This window comes from Sphaeramia orbicularis, chromosome 17, assembly GCF_902148855.1.
Source record: "Sphaeramia orbicularis chromosome 17, fSphaOr1.1, whole genome shotgun sequence".
NCBI classification, from domain to species: Eukaryota; Metazoa; Chordata; class Actinopteri; order Kurtiformes; family Apogonidae; genus Sphaeramia; species Sphaeramia orbicularis.
This window is the reverse complement of record NC_043973.1, coordinates 26,397,806-26,410,460: the sequence shown is the minus strand read 5'-3', so window position 1 is coordinate 26,410,460 and position 12,655 is coordinate 26,397,806. Positions and strand designations below refer to the sequence as shown.

Here is a 12,655-nt window from a genome sequence, read left to right as displayed (position 1 = left end):
GCCAGGAATAAACTGCCAGTGGGTTCTTTAAATGTTTGCATGGGTTTACCTCTGCACACACGCATACATGCAAACACTATCCCTGTCTAATAAAATCAGATTATAGCTTTGTTTGCCTCAGTGATCTGGTTCTTTGTGAGGCCACACTATCTTCGTTCTGCTGCAGTGAACGACAACATTCACCCTGAGTTGCAATTCATCATTGTCTCTGCTTCGGCTGTGTGTGACACTCTCTTTTCTAGTCCTTGGTGAAACTGTAGAACTCAAAGATGAGATGGGTCACTTCCAGCTCTGTCTCCTCCTCTTTCAGAACAGATGACACCCACCTCCCTGGGCTCAGAAGAGGTGAGGATCACGGGGTAGTCTGGTGAAAACTAACGCAGTCAACATTTGTATGTGTGTGTGTGTTTGTGTGTGTGTGTGTGTGTGTAGAGAGAGAGAGACTTAAATATAACTGTCTTGAATGAAATTTGGAAGAAAATATCTTGTAACACTTTTGTGATTCTGATGTATCAAAAAAAAATCGAGTGTTTCAGCTCTGATTATTTTTGCTACTAGTGTTTATTTAAACTACTTTAATGTATAAGTAGAAAATAGTTTTGTTAAGTCACTTCAAGGTTAAATAACAAGCTGCAGTTTCATCTTCCAACTGTAAAATAAAAACCAAAATAATTTTATTTTCCCTTTCAAAATAAAAAAAGAAATATATATAACATTTGCAGATGTATATAAAAATTTTCTGTCTTTTTTTCTGCCAGTTCATTCCCTGTTATTTCAATAACATCCCACAGACAGTATTTATTTCAGTCCTGGTCTGCTGTTGATGTTTTCATAGCCCAGTGGCCGCTTCGCACCATAAAATGAGATGAGACCCTCGAAAGACACAGACAACTGCTACTGTGGCTCAAATAGCAGTAGCTGGACATCTTTGAAGTGGCCCTCTCATGTCACAAGTTACAGGGTTCAAGTTTATTCAGTTTGCTCTCTGCTATCGCCAGCAAATGGGACTCAATTGCTCTGCTACAGCTGAACAGTGATTTTATGTCATTTTTTTTTACCATAATGAAATTTTAGGAGGTGTTGTGTGTGTGTAATTAAGGATTTATATAAACAGGCTAAATCAAGGCACACTGTTATATGTTTATTACAGGTTATTTGCATGTACACTGTTGCCCATAAAGTTGGACTAATTTTGTTTTCAGACACATTTTTTCTTTTTATTCCTATTTATACACATCAATAATTACCTTTAACCAAGTGCAATGATTACATACTAAGTCCCAGTTACACTTTATCTATGACGAATAAATCACATTATCACAATCATTTCATGAGAAGAAATAAGAAAAATAAAAGAAAATATTGCAACAATATGGGTAACAGTGTACATTACAATATAATAATATTTTATTTTATTAGATCAAATCAAACGTGCAGGGAGCAGAGATCAAATGAATCAATTCAGCCAATTTTAATATATGTGGCCTATATTAAATAAAACCAGAGTTGTCACATCAGCGTTATTTTATACCCTGATTTGTTTATTTGCTTGATAAATACATTAGAAATAAGCAATATATCCCCCTCACGTGTTGATATAATTCTACAAGCCTATATTTTAATACACTGTATAAAATAGGAAATATATAGGAACTGTAATTATACTGAATAATCTAATTTTATCACCCACATCTGCGACAGAGTACAGCTTTATTCCTTACATTGAAGGAAAAAGGCAGTAAAATCGTCAAGTATGGAGCCTCCAAAATACATTCATAAAATCCAACTACATTTGAGAATAAATTACTGGATGTCGTGCTTGTATAGTTGGGACATTCAAGTGCGTTAAAAGGTGCTATAATTAGAAACCGCAGGCCGGGGCGGCAGAAAAGCACGTTTTGTGTAAGTTGAAGGCAACTCTGTTCGTTTTTGGAGGTGCTTCGCCAAAGGCTGTCGGGTTATTCAGAGGTCGGCCGTTTCCCTTCGGCCCGAACTCACAGTACTTCATTATCCCCAGTATACCCCAGCACCGCATGAGTTCACTTTACTGGACTTGAAGATGTTTCACCAGTTTCCTGATGGTCATTTCAATCCAGGAGTCTTTGTTTGTTTGTTTGGTTTTTTTTTTACTCCCTATTTGGATAACGCACAGTGAAGGATTTCTTTGCAAAATTAACTTATAAAGTGAGACGGTCGAGATAAGAGGCTGCATACGGTGGTTATTTTTCCTTCATGGAGACAAGTGTTGGACCTCCATGCATTCCCTGGTTTGGCCGCAGAGCAGACAGAATGTGCGTCTATGGACTCTTAATTAGAAGCAGATGGTGCTTTGGAGCTCAGGTCTTGTACATTAACTACAGAGCTATAACACAGCCTTTTCCACTGAGCTGAACTGGTCACCGGCTCATACAGGTGCACCCGGTCTGCAGGGGCTCACCCAGCCTTTACTGCGTCCCCTCTCATACTACACCCCCACCCCACCCCCCTTCCTCCTCTTTTTCACTAAACATAGGATGAGGCTACTGCACTGTCCACAGGTAAGGTCCAGGAGATTTTTTTTTACACGTGGTATAATTAGGATTGTTTTCAACATGACTTTTGGCCTATATAAAAAATAAAAATGTGTTAGAATTAAATAAGATTAAATTATCAGCAAGGTTTACTGTTTATCGTTAAACACTCATAAATATTTTTTTTTTCTTCATCTCATAAAGAACAAAGATAAATTCCCATTTACACTCATTTGCTTTTTAATTAAAACTATATTATCCTGTCGATATAACAGATCTTCTGTGGTTACAAACTGAACACCTTTTTAAAAAAATTACCTCTAAATTAAATGTTTTGGTCACTCGCATTAAAACATTACATTTATAAAATATGTTAAAAAAAATATTGATTCTTTTTTTTTTTTTTTTTTTTTTTAATTTTTAACCGAGTGCATACTGTAGTCATGTTATTTAACACAACAACTGTTGTCATGTCGGGAATTGTTTGTGTTGAACTTTGACCTGACCTCCAAATACATTTACACTGAAGTGAAATGAGAGCAAACAGCCCAGTTAATAACTGTGGAAAAAAAATATTTAGGTAGGAAATACTTTTATTTGTTCGTGTATTTATTTATCTAGATTATTATTTGATCTGCAACTGACAATGAAATTAAATTTTTAGATCTCAAAATTTAAAAAAAAAAAAAAAAAAGGAGGACGCGACGATATGAAACAATAAAATTACGATTAACCAAAAAAAATACATATAATATTCACTATGCATCCACTTTTTCTATGCGAGGCATCGAAGTCGAACCTACTGTAGATGCTTTTGTCTTTTCTATTTGACCCAAAGCAAAGAGTGACGCTCCACATTTTTAGGAATGTAGCGGAACGTTTCAGCAAAGGGCAAAAGTAAAACCACTGGAAGAGATTCACAAATGTCTTAAGGTTGAGGAATCCTCTGAGGGGCCTCCAGGTGAAGATCTACCCTTGAGCAACGCCTTTATCAGACTCGTGTTTGTTGTGACTCAGTAATGTGTCTCGACTGTGGTGGGCTTGTTAGAGTAACAGCAAAAATAAAAACAAGCAGAGGAGAAAAATAATAATAATAGTAGAAAAATAAGTGTGCTGTTCCTTGTAGAGAACTGGATTTAAATTTGAACTCTTTGTGCTGTGTGACCTTATGGACAGATGAAGGTCTGCGGGTAACATTGCATCTATTCACAGTAGTTCCAATCTTTGCGCCCCTGCAGCTCATTTCTTAGAGGGTTTGGGTTTGGTTTGCTGAGTTGTGTCACCAGTAGTTGCACACACACCACTGTGCTCGTCCTTTGAACACACTCTCTCTGTGCTATGTCCTGTTATATTGTTGATGGTGCTCTGGCGGCCGACATCCTCCTCATTGACCCCCGTCTCCCTCTCTGCCTTTTCCGTCTCATGAAAAACGATTCCAGCTCTCTGATTGAATTTTATTCCTTCCTGACCTGGTCCATTCTGTGGGAGCGCCATCAATCTTTGGACTAACACGACGTTTGTTTATTAGGCCAATGCTTGGGAAAGTATCTAATGACTTTTATGAGGCTGATTATAGACACTGCACTTACAGGGTTGGATTAGACAGAAGGAACATTTGATTGTGTCTACGTGGAGCGACTAATATATTTCCCCCCCTTTTTTTTAAATTCCCTCTTATTAGTCCCATTTTCAGGCCTCGTCATAAGTCACAGTTATGTAGTATGTTGTACTCCAGATATTGTTGTGGAAGAGCTTGTCTTGAACTTGCCGAAAAAATATGAAACATAAATTGTGTGAAAAAACATTTCAGTTTTTTCGAAATGTAGTTTGACAGGCTATTTGGTCCTGAGTGGTTTGTGATTTCTGTCAGGATATATGACATTTATTCCCATCCTGCAAAAGAGAAAATATAGATTGTCGAAAAAAAATAAAAATACATCTACATATAGATATAGATAAATCAGTTAGAAAGTTTCGATAGAAAATTAAGCACCTCTCATCCGTGTATTGTTTTGATCAAATTATTATTATTATTATTATTATTATTATTATTATTATTATTATTATTATTATTAGTTGCTTTCATTGTTGCCATGCGCACTTTTACGCACACATTACGCATGAGCATCATGATACAAACTAATTAAATGTATAAATACTGTATACTGTATGTGCAATGAAATAAAATAAAATGAAATGAAATAAAATATGAAGTAAAATAAAATAAAAGGATATGGCTAGAGAGGGATAAATACTTTTTTTTTCCTTCTGAAAAATTGTAAATATATTGTGTTTGTATTTATTTATGCTGAATGTCAGTGGCCTGCTTTGAAGATATTAATGAGCTGTCTGTTAAAGTAATTAAGACAGTGATTCACTTTCATGAGGGAATCCGTCTGATAGAGCTTCCATAACTCATTTCAGGACACGTGCCAACTAGGATTACACTAAAACACTAACATTTTGAGAATACAACGCCAATTTAATTTAACGCCAATTTAACTCAACATCTTTGCAGTTCCATCTCCAAACAGTGTTTAAAAAAAAAAAAAGAAAAAAACGGACGTGTGTAGCCGTCTTCAATCAGTATCACGTCAGACAAAAATCAAAACTGAAGTGACAACGGGACTATCTTTGGCATGCCTGGTATGATATTAAGTAAGCACTGGTATGCGCCAGTTAACACACTACGCAGTCCAAAACAAAGTTGTGCTGTGTGCTTTCTATTTCTCAGGTTAAGGCCTCGTGTTAACATTATCACCAATCATCTGTCCTAAAGCTTTACATTTATGCCATAACTCCAAATAGAGGCCTGTATGAAATAAGTCAATCAACACACAGCCATTACAGACCAGAACGCATGCGTTTTTTGTTTTTTGTTTTTTTTTGTTTTTTCTTTTCTGAAATAAATTATCTTCTTTTCCTTTTGAGAAGCAGAAAAGCTACAAGGTAGTTGTTATTAGTAAACAGAATTTGGATTATTTTAGTTACAGTGAAAATGTTTGATCTGTGTATCAGATTGCAATCCAGTTTTCAGATTATTTGGTTGAACACACACCGCCTACAGAACCACATCAGTATAAAGTAATAAAAACAAGGCCTGTTTGCCTTAAACACAAACCTAACACGGGCCAGTCTGAGTGTAGAACATCACTAATCTGTTTTTAAGACTGTAAGAAACGAGGCGTAACTTTAACTCACATAAAATGACAATTTATTTAAACAAACAAACAAATCCTTCAAAAAAAAAAAAAAAATACTTTTCAACAAATGAAGAATCTTTGAAATAGTATGGCGATATACACGTTCCTTTTGTACTTTTTATAATGGAACATTTTTTTTGGACAATTCAATTTAGAAACACTTTTTTTTTAGTGTTTGGTCCATAATATCCGGCTACAGTTTAGAAATAAATTACTATATGCAATTTACACGTCCATGAAAACTGACATATCTTTAACATATCACATAAAAGCCACAAAAGCAAAGAGAGACTTACGTGTTATTTGCAGTAACACTGTTCTTTAGAAAAACCAAGATCAAGTCTGTGTGTTTTTCTGCCTCATATTAGTCCATAAGGTGTGGGCAGATAGGAAGGGGGAAGACGATGAATTTTACTGAAAGGAGTTCAAACACGGTGCAGGAAAAATACTGAGACTGTTTTGGTCAGAACTTGCTGCAGTCATATACGAAAGCTCCCGAAGCTCGATAGATGGACTGGCTGGGTGGGAATGACATCTGACAGCTGTTATTCCCATTCACCGGTGAATTATTCAAGCCAATTCTTTGAGATTCAAACATCTCTCGGACTGAATGGAAGTTCTGCTGCTGTGCAGGGTAAGCTGCACCAAGATGGCCCAGATCTCCGGCCTGGTTGAGGTACCATGAGGTCAGCCTCCCCTGGTGGTGGTGGCCGTCCTGCCCAGAGTTTAGATTACCGTGGCTCAGTGAGGATGAGGTGGTCGTGACAGAGTAATCGGGCAGTGTTTCGTCCACGGTGGTACTCGGTGCCAAGTGACTAGATCTGTCCCCGGCGTACAAACTCATCGCTTGCATATTACAATGATAGGTTGCGTTGGAGGTAGTGGAGATGGAGTTTTGGTTACATGCGGAACTATAGACAGATGTCTGACTTGGAGAATAGTTTAAGGACAAAGACGGTGTTATACCTGTCCTGGTGGAGGCGACGTGGCTGGATGGGAGCTCTGTGGCCCCTTGTGGAGACCCCCGGAGGGAGGTCATAATATTGTCCACGCTGAAGCCCTGCGTCGAGGCCTGTCCGTGGTGCTGCTGGTGGTGCTCCGGTGCGTCCATGCCGATGGAGCGGCTGGAGGGGATGCTGTGGGGGCTCCCGCTGGACATGCTGCTGCTGTCCGGACTCTCAATTTTGGGCACGGTGTTCAAAGAAGGAGAGTCGGCCTGTGGTGGCGTCACCGTGCCGTTCTCGGTCTTAATATCCTGGATCCTGACAGGCTGGGACCCCTGCACCGGTTGCTCCTGGTCCCGGCCCTGCTGCTGCCTCTGCGGGACGTCCTTCTGCAGACGCTCTTCTTTCTCTTTGAGCGCGTCTTTCTTTTTGAACCGTCGTCTCCTCCTTAAGAAGCTCCCGTTTTCGAACATGTTGTAAGAGTCCGGGTCCAGGGTCCAGTAGCTGCCTTTACCGGGTTTTTTATCATCACGGGGCACTTTGACAAAACACTCGTTCAGAGACAGATTGTGTCTTATACTATTCTGCCAGCCCTGCTTGTTGTCTCGGTAAAATGGAAACCTTTCCATAATAAACTGGTAAATCCCATTCAGGGTCACCTTCTTGTCAGGAGAGTTTTGGATAGCCATGGTAATGAGGGCGATGTAACTGTATGGAGGTTTGACCATATCCTTGGGCTGAGGTTGGGGGGTGTATGGTCCATACGCGCGGGCCATGCTGGCAGGATACTGGTCATGAGCCGCATGAGAATACATGTTCATAGGGGCTGGCATCCCTGTGTACCCCCCTCCGGCAGCCGCCCGGTAGTAGCTGGGGTCGCCGCTGATATAAGGCACGACTCCCAGTGAGTTGGGACTGGAGACGGAGTAGCGAGCCTGCATGTCTTCCCTTTGATGAAAGTAAAGCTCCAAAATACGCACAAGAAGAAGAAGAAGAAGCCACTTCTCAGTCCTGTGAATGCCGAGGTGCTCAAATCACAGCCCGGGACTGCTCAATGAAAAAGTCTAACAAACAGTGCAATGTGAGGGACCTCAGCAGTGTTTAAGATGTCCCCATCCCTGTGTCTCACATTGAAAAACTTCTGAACTTTGGACATCCGTCACCACACTAGACTTTTGCGCAGTTAACTTCTCTTCGTTTTGCTGCCAGTGGAGCTCCTCCCCGAAATGTACGCAGCCCTCCAATGGGAAGTCAGGTCCGTGCAGAGGGAGCAGATATGGAGCAAGCTCCCGGCTTCAGAAAAAGGGAGAGGAGGTGTCGTTAACTCCCAGCCCACTGTGGACGAAAGTTTCAGACGTGACAGAGCAACTCACACACAGGCGAGCAGATCATGGAGTGTATATTCTTATATGATCCACTCACACATCCTCTAGCAGAAAGCACTTTGAAAAAGGAGGAACTAAACAACTTAGAATTAAAGTGTATAAGTTAAATAAATAAATAATATAAATGACTATTTTTTTCCCAGAAATAATCATAAATGTGTGGAAATGTAACACTTTATAATATTTATAAGAGGTTAAACTATACTCTCAGGTTCTTATTCTCTTACTCTCTGGTTATTATTACTTTTTTCAAAAATATCACCACCAAGCAAACGGTGTCGTTTCCATTAAATCTTAAAATGTGAATTGTATGCGTTAAAAGGCTCCACAGACGCAGATCAAAGCAGCCCACAGCCACGCATCAGTGACAGTGGGCGGTTAAACGCCATCTCATTACAACGGGAATTAAGACATTTTGGGGGTGACAGGACCAGAGGTGTGAGAGTTTATTCAAGAGAAGAATTTGGAGATAGAGGGACCAAAAGGAACCACTGTGACACCTTTCATATGCAGCCTTTCATCATATACTAGTGAAATATCCATTGTGTGGTGGTATTGAGGACGTCTTGTCACGTAAGCCGAATAAACATAGGTGGAGTATGAAGTATTTAAGGTGTTAAATGTGTTTTATATTTATTTTATAGCAGTTTTCTACAGGGATGATACTTTTTTCCCCTCTTCTTTTCATTAAAACATTCTGTCGGTGCCTTATAATGCGTTTTTACGCACGCAGTCCTTTATGCTGTCAGGTTAAAGACTGAGGTTTGCAAATAATAAAAATAATCCTAATAGAAAAGGCTTTCCATTGTCGTTGTCTGCATTTCTAAACCGACCCTTTTTGGGCCTGTGTGTCGTCCGGCTGCAGGCGACTGTGCATGAAATTGTAAATGGTGACTGTGAGGCGAAGTTACAGTCCCAATATCGATGTAATCCTCTGCAGGTCGTCTTAATTAAATGTCCGTGCAGTGGCCTGGTGCTCCGCCGGTTTCTCCTTACATGGACCCGGGCATGAACTTTTTCCACCGCCCTAGGCTGTTTACACAATTCACGACGGGCCTTTTACTTAATTCCATCGCCTGCCCACCCAGCCCTCCTTAACTCTTTATTATTTAAGCATGACTGAAGCGCAAAAAAGTGGAAACTGTGAGAAAAAGGATCAAAATAAATAAATGAATAAATTAAAAAAAAAAAAAAAAAAAAATAGGGGCGCATAATTTCAAAGCTGTTTTTATCACTATGATAACTTTAAATAGAACACCATTACTAATACAATAGGTGATTAGCTCTGACAATTTTAATCTAAATAATTTTTAAATCTACATTATATTTCTCATTCATCTGTATTTCCTAATTATAACTTTGATTCATTTTTAAGTGAAAGTAAAGTTTTGTTTTGTTTTTTTCCAAAAGGCCTACACCTGATAAAAAATAATCTGAAAAATAAACTTTATATATGTTACATTTTCACAATTGTCACTTAGATATAATCAAAACTTGCAAAGGGGAATATTTAATAATACTTTATTGTGTTTCTAAATCAGGTTGATTGGTTTCAAGCACAAATCAAACCATGACAAAAAATGAAAAATATTATAATAATAATAATTTCTGAAACTGCTCTTATTAAAATGTTCTGACCTTTTTAGAGCAGACAGACAGATGGACGGACAGAAGAAGAGTCTGTTAAATGTTTCTGGGTCATAAATATGAACGTGGCTCCCTCTAGTGGTGAGAAAGACCATCTTTCAGATTTAATACCAAGTGATGAAATGGACTTCATTATAATAAAGTTTTTAATAAAGTAATACAGTAAAGTAATTCAAATTTCACAATTAGGGGCCAAGAAAAATAACTTTGAGTTCTATTTTAATAAATCAACAAACCTTGTGACCAGGTAAGACTTGGATTTCACACAGGTTTCTGTTGGAATAAAAGGTTATATTTATGCATATGATTATAATGTGAATGTATGTCTCCATTAAACCAATGTAAGTAAGTATAATATCATTTATATAGATGGAAACACATCTGTGTGTCTGTACAATATCCACCACAAAGAGGCAGACAGTTATTTAAAAGCTAATCCTGCCACCTCATGGTCAACTTGAGTATTACAGCCATTGCCTGTCATTCAGACATGGCCTGGACCAAAAGGTAACTATGTCCAAATTCTCTAAATACCAAATCTACATAAATACCAAGTCATTGTGGTTCATATAATGGTCTTATCTTAGTTTTTACAATATTTTAGACTGTATATGGAAGTATTCTGTGTGTATCAAAAATTCTTTATCTTAGGATATTCAGTCTTTCAACATTTTTCTTATCTTGGAATATAATCAGATAAAGGCCCTGTTTGTAATATAACCAACAAAAAACTCATAAAACAGTAGGGAAACAAGCAATGGAAACAATAAAACCTATGACATAATTAACTCATAAAGACCCAGTGCTACTTTAGTAGCAGTTCCCGAATTATTATTATTATTATTTTTCTATTTTTAACATTTCTTAAAGGATTTTTCACTATTTACTCTAATATTAGGCTCAGTATTTTTGCATTTTAAGGTGAAATCAGGTATTTCCTTATTTAATGTATTTATTATTTAGATGTTCATTAAAACTCAGATTAAAGTTGAGGTTTATTATATCCAAAACAGAGAAAACTGACAAAAAGGATGCATTATTGTGAAAAATATATCATTAACTGAACATAAAATAACTGTCATTGATCCAACTCCACGAGTTTTACTGGTGAATCAATGTTGTAGAAGATGACGGTGTTTCCAGGGTAACTACGGAGCCTCTGAACATCCAAATGGGTCAAAGCTGATGACCATGAAAAGATGAAAAATTGTATTTTACACCAATTAGTGGATCAATAGGTTTACATCAGTATATGCTTTTGGTCAGGGATGGATGTTTGGGTCTTTATGGGTTAATGATACAATTAATCACCAGGGTTTTTAAAAGTATTTCAGTTTGTAAAGATGACAAATGCCATTTTACACTAATTATTTACATGTATTGATAGGATTAGTGGATTAAAAGGTATTTAATATTTTATATCAGTGAATGATTTTGGTCACCAATGGATGTTTGGGTCTTTATGGGTTAAAACAATTACAGTGGAAACAATCAAACAATGCAGTTACTGTCAGTTCAGTAAATCACTAAAAAATATGTATAATTAATGATGTGTATTGATAAATATAAACCAGTAAATGAGATAAAACAGGAACAGGTAATAAACGTGCTGAAATTGTACATTTCAACAGCCCCACAGATAGAAATGATGTAATTTTAAGCTTTGAGTGCTGTTCAAGGTAGGAGTAAAACTAAATTCAGATGCCTTATATATACACTGTCACCCATAAAGTTGGAATAAAATAATTTCAGGCTGCCTCTTCTCATGAAATGATTGTAACAATGTGATTTATTCTTTATCGATAAAGTGTAACTCAGTATGTAATCATTGTAGTCAGAGGTGGTTATTGATGTGAAGCCTATAAATAGGAATAAAAAGAGGAATGAGTTTGGAAATAAAATTAGTCTAACTTTATGAACAACAGTACATTTGCTATGTTGCAACAACTTCATATTAAATTATTTAACCTTTGTTCCTCTGTGACCCATTTACTGAAGTTACATTTTACTGGTGGCAGGATGTATGATACAGGGTATGTTTTACCCATAAACACCCAAACATCTGCCATCGACCAAAAGCATCTACTGATCTAAACTGTTGATCCACTAATCCTGTCAATACATGTAAATAAAAGGTGTAAAATGTAGTTTGTCATATTTTCATGGTCATCAGATATGACCCATTTGGATGTTCAGAGGCTCTGTTGTGAACGTAGAAACACTGTCATCTTCTACAGCATCGATTCACCAGTAAAACCCATGGAGTTAGATCAATGACAGTGGATGGAGACACTTGTTTTATGTTCAGTTAATGATATATATTTACTAAAAAACTCCCTTTTTCTTAATTTTCTTTCTGTTTTGATATAATAACCTTTGAATTTACTCTGAGAACTTATGAACATCTACATGATCAGTCAATCAAACAGGAAAATAGATGATTTTCACTGGAAAAAAGCAAAATTCAGAGGATAATATTATAATGAATGGTGATGAATCACTTAGGAAAGGTTAAATAGAGAGAAAAATTTCATTTGGGAACTACCACAGAAGTCCTTATGGGTTAAAACTGATTGTGCTTCAGCTGAGGTCAAAGGTCGCTGATGACTACTGATGTGTCTAAATAGGAATAGGAAAAGAGGAATAAAAAGAGGAATGTGTCTGAAAACAAAATGATTCCAACTTTGTGTGTAACAGTGTACATACATTTAAGAAAGTAGAAAGTCCAGAATGTCTGTCTGTCTATCTATCTATCTATCTATCTATCTATCTATCTATCTATCTATCTATCTATCTATCTATACATTCAAACTAGATGTTAAACCCTAGGCCTATATCAAATAAATATCTGTATTTAGTACAAATTCAAAGACCCCTGCGAAGGCCTGTATCTTTATATTTTTTGTCATCACATCTTGGTTTGTGTAATGATGCTTGTGTTTTTCCTCACCTTCACACATATTATA

The 12,655-nt window shown here is 37.2% G+C and overlaps 1 protein-coding gene across 1 annotated transcript; it reads right to left on the bottom strand.

Moving 5' to 3' along the window:
- Positions 1-6,058: 6,058 nt before the first annotated feature.
- On the bottom strand, positions 6,059-7,883 carry foxc1a (forkhead box C1a). Its single transcript, XM_030159433.1, has one exon. It carries the CDS (start codon positions 7,596-7,598, stop codon positions 6,177-6,179), a length of 1,422 nt encoding a protein of 473 aa, XP_030015293.1. The 5' UTR covers positions 7,599-7,883; the 3' UTR covers positions 6,059-6,176.
- Between the last annotated feature and the right edge of the window lie 4,772 nt (positions 7,884-12,655).

Bases quoted from the DNA above. Each gene is read 5' to 3' on its own strand.
- foxc1a (XM_030159433.1), bottom strand. From the start codon at position 7,598: ATGCAGGCTCGCTACTCCGTCTCCAGTCCCAACTCACTGGGAGTCGTG.